The 17,083-nt window shown below is 40.7% G+C and overlaps 1 protein-coding gene across 3 annotated transcripts in view; it reads right to left on the bottom strand.

Moving 5' to 3' along the window:
- The window catches only part of RNGTT (RNA guanylyltransferase and 5'-phosphatase), a 271,692-nt gene extending 255,328 nt beyond the window's left edge, over positions 1-16,364 (bottom strand). For 2 of the 3 annotated variants that reach the window (XM_012638248.1, XM_012638247.1), the window contains exons 1-2: positions 16,082-16,364; positions 3,970-4,079 (exon numbers count right to left, since the gene is read on the bottom strand). In XM_012638248.1, coding sequence (XP_012493702.1) covers positions 3,970-4,079; positions 16,082-16,145 — 174 coding nt within the window. In that variant the 5' untranslated portion in view covers positions 16,146-16,364. The remainder of the gene's footprint in view (positions 1-3,969; positions 4,080-16,081) is intronic. The other variant, XM_012638249.1, reaches the window with a different exon arrangement.
- Between the last annotated feature and the right edge of the window lie 719 nt (positions 16,365-17,083).

Genomic DNA, 17,083 nt, shown 5'->3' on the forward strand with positions numbered 1-17,083 from the left:
TTTTTCAAAAAAACCCAAACCTCATTTTCAGTGAAACTAAGAGGAATATAAAATCCACACAATCATAAAAAATGTCTAAGTTCTGCCTAAAAAAATTAAGAGCACTGCAGAACCTATGTGGAAAGGAAGATAGGAAAATCAGACCCAGGAGCTACAGATTTTAGAAAATGCCAACGAAAAAAGCATTTCCTATAAGAAAAGAGCTCACCTTAAAGTGGTAGACCTATCTCTCATCTACATAAAAGCTGAGAAGACTGGGAAGATTGCAGTGAAGCAGAAGCAATGCATGGGCGAAAATGTAATGAAGACACACAAAAATAGTAAAAATGACCCTATGTCAGTAAATCTTACAAAATGCCAACATAAAATATACTCCATGAAGGAACCATCCAGGTAGATCAGTAAGGGACTAATTAAATAAATTATGGTACAGGTTGAGCATCCCTTACTTGAAAAGTATAGGACCAAAAGTGTTCCAAATTTCAGATTTTGAACATTTTCATTAAACGTACCACTTAAGCATCACTAATCTGAAAATCCAAAATCTGAAATGCTCCGGTAAGCACTTCCTTTGAGCATCATGTTGGTGCTCAAAAAGATTCAGATTTTGGAGCATTTCAGTTTTTGGATTAGGGATACTCGACCTGTACATATATTAATGGAATACTATGAAGCTGTAAAAAAAAGAACGAAAAGTTCTTTATGTATTAATAGTACATTCAAGATCTTCATATGTTAAGTAAAAAAAGTAAAGTTCAGACCAGCACATATAATGTGCTAACTTGGGTGCAAAGGGGAGAAAATAATATCCTGTATTTTTTGTTACTTACATACACATAAAGAAACTCTGAAAGGATGCATTAAAAAATCTAGAAACAGTGTAATCTATGGGGAATGTGATAAGGAACTAGGTAAAGGGCAAAAGTTAGAGGGAGGTCTCACGATCCCAACTTTTTAAACTTTGGGATTTTGAAACAAGTCAATGTATTCTCTATTTTTTAAATTAAAAGAGAAATATCATTAAAGCAGAAACATATCTTAGGCAGTTAAATTCTCAAATGAGTAAATAGGGTAAAAAAGTCTCTACAGTCAAAATTCCCCTATAAGTCCCTTGAATAACCAATAAAGAACAGTATAAATTAGCCATATTTATACATCTTACTGGAGATTTAATCCCATCTCTCAATAAGTCTGTCACAGCCAGTTTTTCTTCCCAGATTGCAACAAAAATTATTATTTATTCTGTTGAACATTAACTGAAGTAAATGGTTTGTGTTCAGGGGCCATGTGGTACAAAAAGTCTTTAAAAACTAGAATCACATGCAGCCTTGCAAGATACTCTAGGAAACGCAGGCGCAGTGGCTCACGCCTACAATCCTAGCACTTTGGGAGGTCGAGGCAGGAGGATCACTCGAGGCCAGGAGTTTAAGACCAGCCTAAGCAAGAGCAAGACCCTCGTCTCTAAAAAAAAATAGAAAAATTAGCTGGGCGTGGTGGCACACGCCTGTAGTCCCAGCTACTAGGGAGGCTGAGGCAGGAGGATCACTGGAGCCCAGGAGTTTTAGGTTACGGTGAGCAATGATGATGCCACTGCACTCTATCCAGGACAAGAGAGTAAGATCCTGTCTCAAAAAAAAAAGAAAAAGATAAGGGAACTGAAACAGGAAGATATTATGTAATTTGCCTGCCAAGCTGTAAGTAGCAAACTGGGATTCAAACCTAAGCTATGTGGCTTCTAAACCCCAACCTCTTAGCAACTGCCTAAGAAATATTTAATAGTCTATAAATGTTGGCTATGATTTTCAATATGATTATTGATAATAAAAATTAAAAGTTTATAAGTAAGCTAAAATAAAAGATACAAATGACTCAAAGCTACATGGAGAAAAGAGATTAATAACAGGTTTTTTTTTGAGACAGAGTCTGACTCTGTTGCCCTGGCTAGAGTGCCGTGGTGTCAGCCTAGCTCACAGCAACCTCAAACTCCTGGGCTCAAGCAATCCTCCTGCCTCAGCCTCCCAAGTAGCTGGGACTACAGGCATGCGCCACCATGCCCGCCTAATTTTTTCTATACATATACGTATACTTTTAGTTGTCCAGATAATTTCTTTCTATTTTTTTAGTAGAGACGGGGTCTCGCTCTTGCTCAGGCTGGTCTCAAACTCCTGACCTCAAACAATCCACCCGCCTCAGCCTCCCAGAGTGCTAGGATTACAGGCGTGAGCCACCGCGCCCGGCCGAATAACAGGTTTTTAAAATCTAAGTGGCTACTTTTCTATCCCATGATATGAGCCTTGCACATAATGGGCACCAACATTCATTCAATGTATAGTATACAATAATAGACTACCAAGAGTATAAATAAAACAGTAACAAAGACTGGCATTGTGGGTTGAATTATGTCCTGTAAAAGGTTGAATTACAGTGTCCTTCTACGAGGAAAACCTGAACACAGAGACACACAGGAAGACTATCAAGTGACCACAGAAACAGACACTGGAATGATGGAGCTGCAAGCCACAGAACAAGGATTGCAGGCAACCACCAGAAGCAAGGAGAAAAGCATGAAAAAGATTCTCCTTCCAAGCCTCCAGAAGAAACCAACCTTGCCAACACTTTGATTTCAAATTTCTAGCTTCCCGAACTGAGAGAGAATAAATAAACTCCTGCTGTTTTGAGCCACTCAGTTTGTGGTAGTTTGTCATGGTAGCCCTAGGAAACTAATACAACTGGCATATGTCACCATAATGTAAAAAAACACCAAGTTTCTACCTGGTGGGCATAAAAAATAGTACAGCCACTCTGGAAATAGTCTGGCAGTTTCTTGTAAAACTAAGCAAGTATTTATCATATGACTCAGTAATCATACTCTCGGGCATTTATTTCAGAAAAGTAAAAATTTATGTTTACACAAAACCTAAACAAGAATGTTCACAGCAGCTTTATTTATAATACCCCACAACTGGAAACAACCCAAATGTCCCTCAACAGAATAGCAGTTAAACTTTGGTACATCCATACAATTTAATAGTATTCAACCACAAAAAAGAATGAACTTTTTGTTGGTACATGCAACAATTTGGACATATCTCAAGGGAATTACGTATGCTTAGTGAAAAAAGCCGATCCCAAAAGATCCCATACTATTCTATTCCATTTATATAACATTCTCAAAGTGACAAAACTACAGATGGAGAAAAGATCAGCAGCTGCCAGGGTAGAGGGGTGGTGAGAGGGTCTGACTCTAAGGGTAAGTAGCAGGAGGGAGATGGAACAGTTCTGCAACCATCACAATGAATTTACGCATGGGACCTAACTGTACAGATGTATATATACACATACACAAATGAATGCATATAAAAACTAACTAAGAGGCCGGGCGCGGTGGCTCACGCCTGTAATCCTAGCACTCTGGGAGGCCGAGGCGGGCGGATTGTTTGAGCTCAGCAGTTCGAAACCAGCCTGAGCAAGAGCAAGACCCCGTCTCTACTAAAAATAGAAAGAAATTAATCGGTCAACTAAAAACATATAGAAAAAAAAAATTAGCCGGGCATGGTGGTGCATGCCTGTAGTCCCAGCTACTCAGGAGGCTGAGGCAGGAGGATTGCTTGAGCCCAGGAGTTTGAGGTTGCTGTGAGCTAGGCTGACGCCACGGCACTCACTCTAGCCCGGGCAAAAGAGTGAGACTCTGTCTCAAAAAAAAAAAAAAAAAAAAAAAAAACCTAACTAAGGTCTACAATCTATAATAGGTAACAGTACTGTACCAAGTCAATCTCCTATTTTTGATACTATACTACAATTATATAAAGAAGCTGGGAGAAGGGTTTATAGAACTAACTCTATGTTTAATTTCTGCAACTTCCCGAGTCTATAATATTTCAAAATAAAAGTTTTTTTAAAAAGCCAGCTTAAAAACCAAAGAAAGGCAAAGTATATTAAATCAGCAGCAAAAAAAGTTTTGCCTCTTACCTTTAGACTCTTCAGATAATTTGAGAGCATACTGGGATGGAACCGATTTTCTTCAGCAACTTGACTGTCGTATCTTGGTCCTAACATTGTCTTCAGAGGTAAGAATCTTCCTAAACAACATGAACATAAGTAATAATTTTCATTAAAGAAAATGTTCCATATTAAAGCCCTATGATTAGCAATTCTCAATGTAACCTTCTTAAAACATTTTAAATGGAAAAATGATCTGTAAACACAAGTGTTTTCTCAATCTAAACTACACTTTTAAACGATACTGACTTGGAACTTTGAAGGACAAAAAAAATTCTAGAAATTGACAATCAAATATAACAGCAAAAGAAAAAGTACCAGTAAAGGGAACTTCCATAAAGACTCTAAGTTCTATACCACTACATTAAAAACTTATTGACTTACATCTCTTAAAGATATGGTAGTAGAGAATTGATAATGAAGTGAATTAAATCAGTTCTTTAAAATTCCTGATTATACAGTTTTTAATATGAGGTTGGAACTTCCTCATATCGACCTTCTTATGGACCTTATCCTACATGTCAGGATAAAGACCATGCTAGGATATGCTATCATGCTGAAGATCGTAACCAAAATCACTCTTCGAACAACTACAATGATTATAATTTCAGCAAGAAAAGACTAACCTTTTTCAACCTTTTTTTCCAGAATCACAGTATCCGCATAGGGGAAGTCACTTTGTATAATCAATTTTTAAATAATCTATTTTTAACTAATGTATTATTTTCAAATACAATAAAATCAATAATAATATCTATCTAAAATATCTAAGTGAAGTCTTAACATCTGTACAGAAGCTTTAACCTAAATTTCATGAAAAGATAACTTTGTAAAATCTTGTTTTCAACAAAACTACTCAAAGTCACCAATAAACTCCACATTGTTTAATCCAATAGTCAACTCAGTTCTCACCTTACTTAAGCTCTCAGCAACATAAGAAGCAACCGATCATTTTTCAATCTGCATTCACTCCCTCGGGGTCTCATCTAGTCTTCAGGCTTTAAAAGCTATCAGTGTGCTAATAATGGCTTACAAATTTATATGTACAGTCCAAGCCCCTCCCCTTTAACTGTAGACTCGGATATCAAACTGCCTACCTGACTTAGTCTCTACTTTATATGTAATAGACATCTCAGATTTGATATCCAAATCTGTTCTCTCCATATTCAAACTCTAAAACCTGTTCCTCTCAGTCTTCCCCATCTCAGCAATAACAACACCCTTTTTTTTTAAACATGATTTTTTTAGTGGCTCAGGCCAAAACTTAAAGGGTTATCCCTGACTCTTATCTCATACCCCATTATCCAATCCACCAGCAATCCTGTCAGATCAACCTTCAAAATATATCTAGAATCTGAGCACTTCTCACCACCTCCACCATCATCTCCCCTGGATTATTTTACTTCATTTAGTTTATTTACCAGATATTTAATGGGTATCTAATATGTACCAGGTATTGTTCTAGACACATGGAATACATTAGTGAAAAGAAAAACAACAACAATAAAAAAAATACCTCCCCTCATAATGTTTATGTTCTATCAGGGAATGATAAACCGCAAACAAAAAACATAATAAACTGATAAAATGATATGCAAGAAAATTCATCCCATTAGAGCTTCTCTCCTCCTTACTGCCATCTCAGAAGTCCAATCCTGTTTCCATCAGCTTTTTCAGGCTTCACTTTCCTTCTTATCCAATGTCAGAGTCCACAGCTTATCATCATAACCAGTCCCCTATAAATGCCCTTAACATCCTCCCTCACTACTCTGTCACATTCACCTGAGAAACACCCCGACCTCAATGAACCTACTAACAATCTGACTTCTTTGTGCCTACAGATATGCAGCTGAGGCCTCCTAGAGAAAATCTCACAGCACAAGACAACCGACACTACAAATCACAATCACCAATCTCAAAGGCAAGCCTACCACATACCATTAATTATCCCTTATAAAAAACAACTGCTTCACATCTTTTCTCATTCCTAAAAGATACCAAGGCTCCCCATCCCTTTTTCAACTGACAACTTTAAGTTACACCTCACTGAAAAGAAAAAAGAAACAGTAAGCCATAATAATAAAAGCTAACTTTATATGCTTACCACATGCCAGGCACTATTTAAAATATTTTATATAATTAATTCATTTATTCTAACAATAAGTACTGTTGTTATTCCCATTTTACAAATGAGGAGACCAAGGCGAAAGAGATTAAGTAGCTAGTCACACTACTACTAAATGACAGACCAGGGATTCAAACCAAGGTATGGATCTACAATCCATGCATGGAACCGCTATACAACAATGCCTCTTCCACCATCAGGCACAAACTTACCTCACCTTTGTAGTTAATCTATAAACCCTTCTGTGTGTGAGCCCATTCTCCTCCTCTCATTAAAAGCCAATCCTCTCCTTTCTGCTCTGGATTCCCTTAATATCTTGCTTCTCCCAAGGACCATCAATCAACCCTTCTTCCCTCCTCCCACTCACACTCCCAACATCTTCAGCATCTCAGACATCTGCTGGCTCATTTCCATTAGCATTTAAACAAGCCCTAATCTCTCCTTTATCATCCTCCAATATGTTTCATTTTTACTCCTCTTAATACCAAACTTTTTTTAAAAGTTAAATATAAACACTGCTATCTTTACTTCCTCACCTCCAATTCACTTATGTATACATGTGTGGGCAAAAATGTAATGACTTTACTTCTCTATAATGGTACATAATTTAGCTTTCAAGCTCTCATTCAAGACAACCTCCAGTCAAAGTGGAATTCTCCTCCCTCTCCTCCCTTCTCCTAGAGGTATTTACATTCCTAGGAGGTAGGGACCCTGGCATCAGGAGGGGAACAACTGCTATGTTGTACACCATCTTTTGTCCTCTCTGGCTTCCAGCAAACCAAACCCACTGCACCTGAGTTTCGTTTGGGCATTGTTAGTTTCCATCCCAGCAGCACCTATTAGTGACTTGAGAGTGGTCAGCCAACCTGAAGAGGAGGCTGGAGTAGAGATGACTAGGGTCCATCCTTGGCCTTGGTAGATGGGTTGACGAAGATAATCCTACATCTTCCATGTTCCAACCTCAGCCTCCTCTTCGGGTTAGCTGACCACTCTCAAGTCCCTTCTAATCATCCCTTCTGGGGTCCACTGAAACTTTTGGGCACTACATCTCCATCCCAAAGGTGGGAATTACACTCTAAGGCAGGTCTCAGAGCCATCTACCCACGTCCCTCAGTAATCCATTACAACTCTGTAAGAGACCTGCAGCCAAGTAACTCATCCACTCCAATCTGGCTTCTGACTCCACATTCCCACTGAAAATAATTCTCACTGTCACCAACAACTTCCAAGTTATTATCAACTTTTCCAGTATCTTAACATCTCAGTATCATTTCATGTATCTCACAATTCCTTCCTTCTTTTTTTTTTTTTTTTTTTTTGAGACAGAGTCTCACTCTGTTGCCCGGACTAGAGTGCCGTGGTGTCAGCCTAGCTCACAGCAACCTCAAACTCCTAGGCTCAAGCAATCCTACTGCCCCAGCCTCCCAAGTAGCTGGGACTACAGGCATGCGCCACCATGCTCGGCTAATTTTTTCTATATATTTTTAGTTGGCCGATTAATTTCTTTATAATTTTAGTAGAGGCGGGGTCTCGCTCTTGCTCAGGCTGGTTTCGAACTCCTGAGCTCAAACAATCTGCCCACCTCGGCCTCCCAGAGAGCTAGGATTACAGGTGTGAGCCACCGCTCCCAGCCTCCTTCCTTCTTGAAAAACTCTTGCCTTCCATGACACCAGACTCCTGTAGCTTCTACCACCCACCAAACACCATTGCCAAATTCTGGCTACTCCTCCTGAACTCTTTTGTGCCCTCTTTTTCCCTCCCCCCAGCTTCTAAATGCCAGGTTTCCATGAGTTTCATCATAGGCCTTCTCCTCTACTCTTTCTACATTCTCCACCTAGAAGGTCTTATCCACTTCCATGGTAGAAGTGATGCTATCTGTTCGCCAAATTCCATTTATTTTCTTCTTCCAGGGCACACAGGAAGATTACATTTCTCAGCCTCTCCTGTAGTTGGGTGAGGGTCATGTGACTGGATTCTGGCCAATGGGATATGGGCAGGAGTGAACTCTACCACTAACAAGGCTGGCCATAAAATCCTCTGAAAAATCACCCATTCCTGTTCTTCCCCATCCATGGCAACCTTAGAGGTTTAAGAGGACAGTATCACCAGAAAGAAAGAGCCTAGAGATTCACCAGAGAAGAGTGGCCTGGAAAAGCTGCCTGACGCATAACAGCTTGTTATATGAGAAAGAAATAAACATATATTAGTCTCCCAAGTTTGGGGAGTTGTTAGAGAAACTAGCATCATAGGCATACCTCATTTTACTGCACCTTATTGCACTTCACAGTTACTACGTTTCTTATTTGATACATATTGAAGGTTTGCAGCAACCCTGGGTCAAGCAAGTCTATCAGCACGATTTATCCAACATGTGTTCCCTCCACGTCTCTGTGTCACATTTTGGTAATTCTCACAGTATTTCAAACTTTTTCATTATTATTTTATCTGTAACAGTGATCTGTAATCAGTGATCTTTGATATTACTATTGTAACTTTTGGGGCACCACAAACCATAAACATAATCAATAAATGTTGTGTATGTTCTGACTGCTCAACCAACCAGCCATTCCCTTGTTTCTTTCCCACTCCTCAAGCTTCCCTATTCCCTGAGACACACAGTATTGAAATTAGACCAATTAATAACCCCGCAAGGGCATCTAAGTGTTCAAGTGAAAGGAAGAATCGCACTTCTCTCGCTTTAAATCAAAAGCTAGAAATGATTAAGCGTAGTGACGAAGGCATGTCAAAAGACCCGATAAGCCCCAAGCCAGGCCTCTTGTGCCAAACAGCTAGCAAAGCTGTGAAAGCACATGGAAAGTTCTTGAAGAAAATTAAAAGTGCTAGCCCACCTGTGTGTGGTGGCATGCACCTATAGTCCCAGCTACTTGGGAGGCTAAGACAGGAGGATCACTGAGGCCAGGAGTTCCAGGCCACAGTATGCTAAGACTGCACCTGTGAATAGCCACTGCACTCCAGCCTGGGTAACACAGCAAGATCCCAACCCAAAAATAATACCAATTTTTTAAAAAAATTTTTAAGTAAAATTTTTTTTAAAAAGAAAGCTGCTCCAGTGAACACATGAATGATGAGAAAGCGAAACCTTATTGCTGTTATGGAGAAAGTTTTAGTGGTCTGGATAGAAGATCTATCCAGCAACAACATTCCCTTAAGCCAAAGCCTAACTTACAGCAAGGCTGTAACTCTCAAAAATTCTGTGAAGGCTGAGAGAAGTGAGGAAGCTGTTGAAGAAAAGTTTCACATTAGCAGAACTTGGTTCATGAGGTTTAAAGAAAGAAGCCATCTCCATAACATAAAAGTACAAGATGAAGCAGCAAGTGCTAATGTAAAAGTTACAGCAAATTATCCAGAAGATCTAAGATCATTGATGAAGGTGGCTACATTAAACAACAGATTTTCAACTGGGTGCCATGGCTCACACCTATAACCCCAACATTCTGGGAGGCCAAGAAGGGACGATCACTTGAGGCCAGGAGTTTGAGACCAGCCTGGGCAACATAGTGAGATCCCACCTCTACCAAAAAAAAAAATTTAAATCAGCTGGCATGGTGGCATATGCATGTAGTCCTACCTATCTGGGAGGCAGAGGCAAGAGGATCACTTGAGCCCAGGTGTTCAAGACTCAGTGAGCTGCCTGTAATCCTAGCTCTCTGGGAGGCCGAGGCGGGCGGATTGTTTGAGCTCAGGAGTTCGAAACCAGCCTGAGCAAGAGCGAGACCCCGTCTCTACTAAAAATAGAAAGAAATTAATTGGACAACTAAAAATATATAGAGAAATTAGCCGGGCATGGTGCCACATGCCTGTAGTCCCAGCTACTCAGGAGGCTGAGGCAGAAGGATTGCTTGAGCCCAGGAGTTTGAGGTTGCTGTGAGCTAGGCTGACGCCATGGCACTCACTCTAGCCCGGGCAAAAGAGTGAGACTCTGTCTCAAAAAAAAAAAAAAAAAAAAAAAAGACTCAGTGAGCTGTGATCCGGCCACTGCACTTCAGCCTGGGCGACAAAGCAAGACCTTGAATCTTAAAAAAAAAAAAAGAACAGATTTTCAGTGTAGACGAAACAGCCTTGTATTGGAAGAAGATGCCATCTAGGACTTCCACAGCTAGAGAGGAGAAGTCAATGCCTGGCTTCAGATCTTCAAAGGACAGGCTTTCGTGTTAGGGGCCAATGTAGCTGGTGACTTTAATTTGAAGCCAATGCTCATTTACTATTCCTAAAATCCTAGAGCCCTAAAGAATCATGCTAAATCGACTCTGCTTATGTTCTATATGCTCTATAAATGGAACAGCAAAGCCATATGACAGCATATCTGTTTACAGCATGGTTTACTTAATATTTTAAGCCTACTGAGGAGACCTACTGCTTAGAATAAAAAATTCCTTTCAAAGCATTACTGATCATTGGCAATGCACCTGGTTACCCAAGAGCTCTGGTGGAGTTGTACCAGGAGATTAATGTTGGTTTCATGCCTACTAACACAACATCCATTCTGCTGCCCATGGATCAAGGAGTAATTTCAACTTTTAAATATATGTCATAAGGCTATAGCTGCCCTAGACAGTAATTCCTCAGATGGATGTAGGCAAAGTAAATTGAAAACTTCCTGGAAAGAATTCACCATTCTAGATGCCAATAAGAACATTCATGATTCATAGGAGGTCGAAATATCAACAGTAACAGGAGTTTGGAAGAAGCTGATTCCAACCCTCATGGATGTCTTTGAGAGGTGCAAGACTTCTGTGGAAGAAGTAACTGCAGATGTGGTAGAAACAGCAAGAGAACTAAAATTAGAAGTAGAGCCTGAATATGTGACTGAACTGCTGCAATCTCATGATAAAACTTGAATGCTTGACACAGAAAATTAAGCATTGTAAAAAAAAAGTAGGCCAGGCGCAGTGGCTCACGCTGTAATCCTAGCACTCTGGGAGGCTGAGGTGGGAGGATTGCTTGAGCTCAGGAGTTGAAGACCAGCCTGAGCAAGAGCAAGACCTCGTCTCTACTAAAAACAGAAAGAAATTGGCCAAACAACTAAAAATAGAAGAAAAAAAAAATTAGCCAGGCATGGTGGTGCGTGCCTGTAGTCCCAGCTACCTGGGAGGCTGAGGCAGGAGGATCGCTTGAGCCCAGGAGTTTGAGCTTGCTGTGAGCTAGGCTGACGCCACGGCACTCTACCCCGGGCAACAGAGTGAGACTCTGTCTCAAAAAAAAAAAAAAAAAAAGTAAATAAATAAATAAACAAACATGAACAGATGAGGAGTTGCTTCTTATAGACAAGCAAAATGGTTTCTTTTTTTTTTTTTTTTTTTTGGTTTCTTGATATGGAATCTATTCCTGGTGAAAATGCTGTGACCATTGTTGACCTCCTACAAGCAAAAAGATTATGACTCACTGAAGACACAGATGATCATTAGCATTTTTTAGCAATGTATTTAATTAAGGTATATACATTGGTTTTTTTATACATAATGCCACTGCAACTTAACAGACTATAGTATAGTGTAAATATAACTTTCGTATGCACTGGGAAACCAAAAAATTAGTCTGACTAGCTTTACTAAGATATTCACTTTACTGCGGTGGTCTGGCACCAAACCTGCAATATCTCTGAGGTATGTCTGTACTTAAATGCTGACTGATCAACTACCATGTCTTTAAATATTGTTTTTATGCCTACAATCCCAGCACTTTGGGAGGCCAAGGTGAAAGGATCACTTGAGGCCATGAATTCTAGTCAAGGCTGGGTAACTTAGCAAGACCCTATCTCTACAAAAAATAAAAAATAAAAAAATTAGCCAGGCATGGTGATGTGCACCTGTAGTCTTAGCTGTTCAGGAGGCTAAGGTAGGAGGATCACTTGAGGCAAGTAGTTCAAGGCTGCAATGAGCTATGACTGCGTCACTGCACTACGGCCTAGGCAACAGAGCAAGATTCCATCTCTATTTAAAAAGAAAAAATAAGTTATCTTTATGCTGATTCCCAAATGTACATCTCCAACTCAGACTTCTTTCAACTCCCAACCGTATATCCAACTGTTTACTCGACATCTCTATTTGAGCAACCAGGATCTTTTTATTTTTTTAGTTGATTCAGCAGGTGAGTTTTGTTACACACTCCTTAGCAGATTCCAACTTCCATGGCCACTGGCCTGCCAGTAACCAGGATCTTAAGATATCTTCTGCAACCTGTTTCTCTTCCAATAATCCCTAATGACACCAATCATCCCATTGCATAAGCCAGAAATTTAGGACTTAATTTTGACTCTCTTTCCATCATTCTAAATACAACATCAAGTTCTGTACATATTCCCTTTTTGGTATCTCTCAAATCAGTCTTAGTTCTAAATCATCACCATTGTATTTCACCTGGACTACCACAGGTTCCTAACTAGTCTCTCCACTTCCACTCTTGTATCCTTCAATTCAGTAAACAAAGAACTGAAGTCAAATCATCTCTTTTCCAATGCTTAAAAAACTGCAATGGTTTGCCAGTGTACATTAAAGGATATAAATATTAAAATTCCTTATCACACCCTACTTGCTTGTATGATCTGTTTCCTACTCTCCAACCACATATCCTCACTTATGTCCTCCAGAACACAGACACTTTCTCAGTCCATGATCTCCCCCATCATCATCCTATCCTAACATAGAGCCTTTCCAAAAAACACCCCTCAATTATCTATCTAGCAAAATTCTATTTATTCAAGACAATTTATGTATCACCTCCTCTGGGAAGCCTTTTCTGATATCCTTCTTCCTTCCCATGTCTTCTTTCCCAATCCTAAGCAAAAAATTAGGTTTACTACCTCTGATTCCCATCATATTCTACAACAGTCATTACTGTATTTGTCAAAACAGAGGAGGTAAGTTTAAAATTGATGGTTTGCTACTCCCATGAGACTATGTGCTTTTAAAGGCGAGGTACTAGCCAGGCGTAGTGGCTATGCCTATAATCCCTGCACTTTGGGAGGCTGAGGCAAGGAGATCACTTGAGGCCAGGAGTGTGAGACCAGCCTGAGCAACACAGCAAGACCCTGTCTCTACAAAAAGTTTAAAAATTAGCTGGGCATGGTAGCACGTGCCTGTAGTCCCAGCTACAGAGGGAAGCTGAGGCAGGAGCATCACTTAAGCCCAGGAGTTTGAGGTTGCTATGAGCTAGGCTGATGCCACAGCACTCTGGTCCAGGGGTCAGAAGGAGATTCTGTTTCAAAAAAAAAAAAAAAATGGTTAGAACATAAAGAAAATTATTTCATTGTTCATAAAGATTTCTTCACACTAAGACTTGCTTAGATTATCTTTCAATACCACTTTTATTCATTGTTTTTATGGCTTTAGTGACTGAAGATTTTATGTAAAATGTGAAGAAAAGCTCACAAACGGGAAGAATCAGACAACCTAAACAAAAAGTAACTACAGAACCTCCTCTTCCAATAATTTAAATAGTCAGGAAGACATATTGTAAATACGTACATAAAGAATAAGCACTCATAGCTTACTATTAATACCTACAAAATCCTTCTTGTCCTAAAACTACCTTCTAGAAAAAGCAATAAGTTGAAGTCAGTTAAAATTTAAAACTTTTCAGGCCAGACGCAGTGGCTCACGCCTGTAATCCTAGCACTCTGGGAGGCCAAGGCAGGAGGATCGCTTGAGCTCAGGAGTTCAAGACCAGCCTGAGCAAGACCGAGATCCCGTCTCTACTAAAAATAGAAAAATTAGCCGGGCATTGTGGTGCATGCCTGTAGTCCCAGCTACTAGAGAGGCTAAGGCAGGAGGATCATTTAAGTGCAGGAGTTTGAGGTTGCTGTGAGCTAGGCTGATGCCATGGCACTCTACCTAAGGTAAGACTGTGTCTCAAAAAAAAAAAAAAGAAAAAAGAAAAGAAAACTTTTCGCTCTTCAAAAGAAACTGTTAAGAGAATGAAAAGGCAAGACACAGACTGGAGAAAACATTTGCAAAAGCATATATTCAACAAAGGACTTGTATTTACAATACAGTCATGCACCTCATTTTGACTTTTCAGTAAAAGACAGACATGATGGCCCCATAAAATTATAATGGAGCTGCCCTGTTACAGGTGTACCATTTTTATCTTTTATACAGTATTTTTACTGTACCTTTTCTATGTTTAGATACGTTTAGATACACAAACACCACTGTGTTATAACTGGCCTACGGTATTCAGTACAGTAACTTGCTGTATAGGTTTGTGGCCTATGAGCAATAGGCTATATCAAATAGCCTAGGTGTATAGTAGGCTATACCATGCAGGTTTGTGTAAGTACACTCTATGATGTTCACACAACAAAGAAATCACCTAATGACACATCTCTCAGAACATATCCCCATTGTTAAGACATATGAGTATATACAAGGAACTCTAACAACTCAGTAAAATTTGGGAGGCCAAGGCAGGAGGATCGCTTGAGCTCAGGAGTTCAAGATCAACCTGAGCAGGAGTGAGACCCCCATCTCCACAAAAAATAGAAAACAAAAATTAGCCGGGCGTGGTGGTACATGCCTGTAGTCCCAGCTACTTGTGAGGCTGAGGCAGGAAGATCGCTTGGCCCAGGAGTTTGAGGTTGCAGTGAGCTATGATGACAACACTGAACACTACCCAGGGTGACAGAACAAGACTCCATCTCAAAAAAAAAAAAAAAAAAAATCAGGAACAGATTTGGACACTTCACAAAAGAAGGTATATGAATAGCCAAGAAGCGCATGAAAAGATGCTCAACATTAAACCACAATAAAATATTACTACGCATCTATTACAATGGCTAAAATTAGAAAGACTTAACATACCAAGTGTCGGAAAGGATGTGGAGCAAATGGAATTCTAATATATTGATGGTGAGAATGCAAAATGTTACCAACCTCTTTGGAAAAGAGGTTGGCAGTTTCTTACAAAGTCAAACATAGACCTACCATATGATCCAGTCATTCCTCTCCTAGAGATTTACACAAGAGAAAGGAAAAGTATATGCCATTCAAAGAACTGCACATGAAAGTTCATAGCAGGTTTATTTGCACTAGCAAAAACTGGAAACAACCCAAATGACCAACAACAGATGAATGGATAAATTGGGGTTTATCTATAACAATGGTATACTACTCAGCAATAAAAAGGAATAAACACTGATACATGCAACAATCTGGATAAGTATCAAAATAATTATGCCGAGCGAAAGAAGCCAGACACATATGCCCCAAAAGAGTACATACTAGGTTTCCACCTATTTAAAAAAAATTCCAGAAAATACAAACTAATCTATAGTGACAGAAAGCTGATCAGTGGTTGCCTGAGGGAGGGAGGGATTACAAAGGGACAGGAGAAAACTTTCAGGGGTGATGGTTTCATAGGAGTTTCATAGAAGACATATATATTCAGTCAAAATTTATCAAACTGTATGCTTTAAAGTTTATTGTGTATCAAACTCAATAAACATGAAAAAATCCACAATAAAAATCATTTAAAAAACAAAAACCTTCCAGATTCCCAGTCTCCGTGTGGGTGTCAACCCATTTCACCGCTAGGAACCGCTTCTCTTCCTTAGCCCTCCTCCATCTCAAAACTGACACTCGGTCCCTTCTCTTCGAGGGGAAAGTTGAATCCTGAAAGGTTCACAAACTTCAGACTAAGCTTCAACGTACTGCCCAATGTATTCCTAGATCCTCTGCTCATGCCATACAAACCTCCTACCTTCCCGTTAGCAACACTTAGCCACACAGGAATAATGACAAGTGTCCCCCACACACCCTCCACCCTCTCCCGTCCGTGCTCCCAAACACTCGTCCACGAAGCTTCATACGACCCAACACATCTAGGTCCTAAAATGCCATTCACTAATGGCCACGGAACCACCGAAAGCTGCTCTCCTCATCGGCCCACCCCCGAATCCATGCGAGCGCGGGGATTCGAACATTCCAGCTCCCGGGTTACCTGCCACCGGCTGGCCGCGCCGCGGACAGTTTAGCCACCGCGGCGGGATCTTGTTGTGAGCCATGTCTTGGGGGGCCGCGCAGAGCCGCCCCCTTCACCAACGCTCGCTGAGCCTTTGCCGCCGCCTCTCCGCAGTTGGGTCAGCACCGGAGGTCCGAGACACCTGAATCCCAATAGGGACCCGAATTCCAGCCGCTCCGATCCGGGTAACGTCAGCAGCGCGCCACTTTCATTCAGGCTCAACTCCCCGGCTCTGAGCAAGCCCACAATACACCGCGACTTCCGCCTCTGGGGGCCCCGCCCCCTTCTTTCCGAGGTCAGAGGGGAAGAAAAGGAAGCTCGGCGGAGGGATAGCAAGGAGTTAAGGCCGAGGGGATTGGAAGGGGCGGGTTTCCCTCTCTGCCCCGCCCCGCTGACGGGCCGCTGTGCTCCCCGCTCGCCCTTGCGCACGCGCAATCGGCATCGTACTGGACTCCCGCAGGTGGACGCGTTTTTTTCCCACGTAGACAACCGCGTGAAAGCTCCCCAAATGAGAAGAAGCCAAGCCTCTTTCCACACGAAGATTGGCCCGCTGCTTTCATAAAGGCATTTGTTTTACTGATGAAAGGGGCCTTCCCACCGCTATCACAGCTCAAGCTTGGTGTTCCGGCCGGATCTGGGTTTGATTTGCAATTTGGGAAAGTCCTCCGTCCGACGTTAGGTTCAGCGGAGCAAGTTTTAGGGAAATTCTAAGGGCGTAATATTGGAGTACCAGAAATGGGGAATTTTTCTTTTGATGGGTGCTTCTAAAAATCCATAAGGCATCTGAAATTAATTCCAAAACATTTTAAGAGTTTTGTTTGTGCATTTCTGGAGCGAAGTTTAAAAAGCATATTCGAGAGTCTCAGACGGTCCATGTTTCAAAAAAAATTACTGATTAACGTGTATAATTGGCAAAGGCAGGAATTTCCCAGTGGAATACAACTTCATGGCGGTGTTCTCTTTAGCCTTACAAAGTCCTTT

This window comes from Propithecus coquereli, unplaced genomic scaffold (assembly GCF_000956105.1).
Source record: "Propithecus coquereli isolate 6110/MARCELLA unplaced genomic scaffold, Pcoq_1.0 Scaffold127, whole genome shotgun sequence".
NCBI classification, from domain to species: Eukaryota; Metazoa; Chordata; class Mammalia; order Primates; family Indriidae; genus Propithecus; species Propithecus coquereli.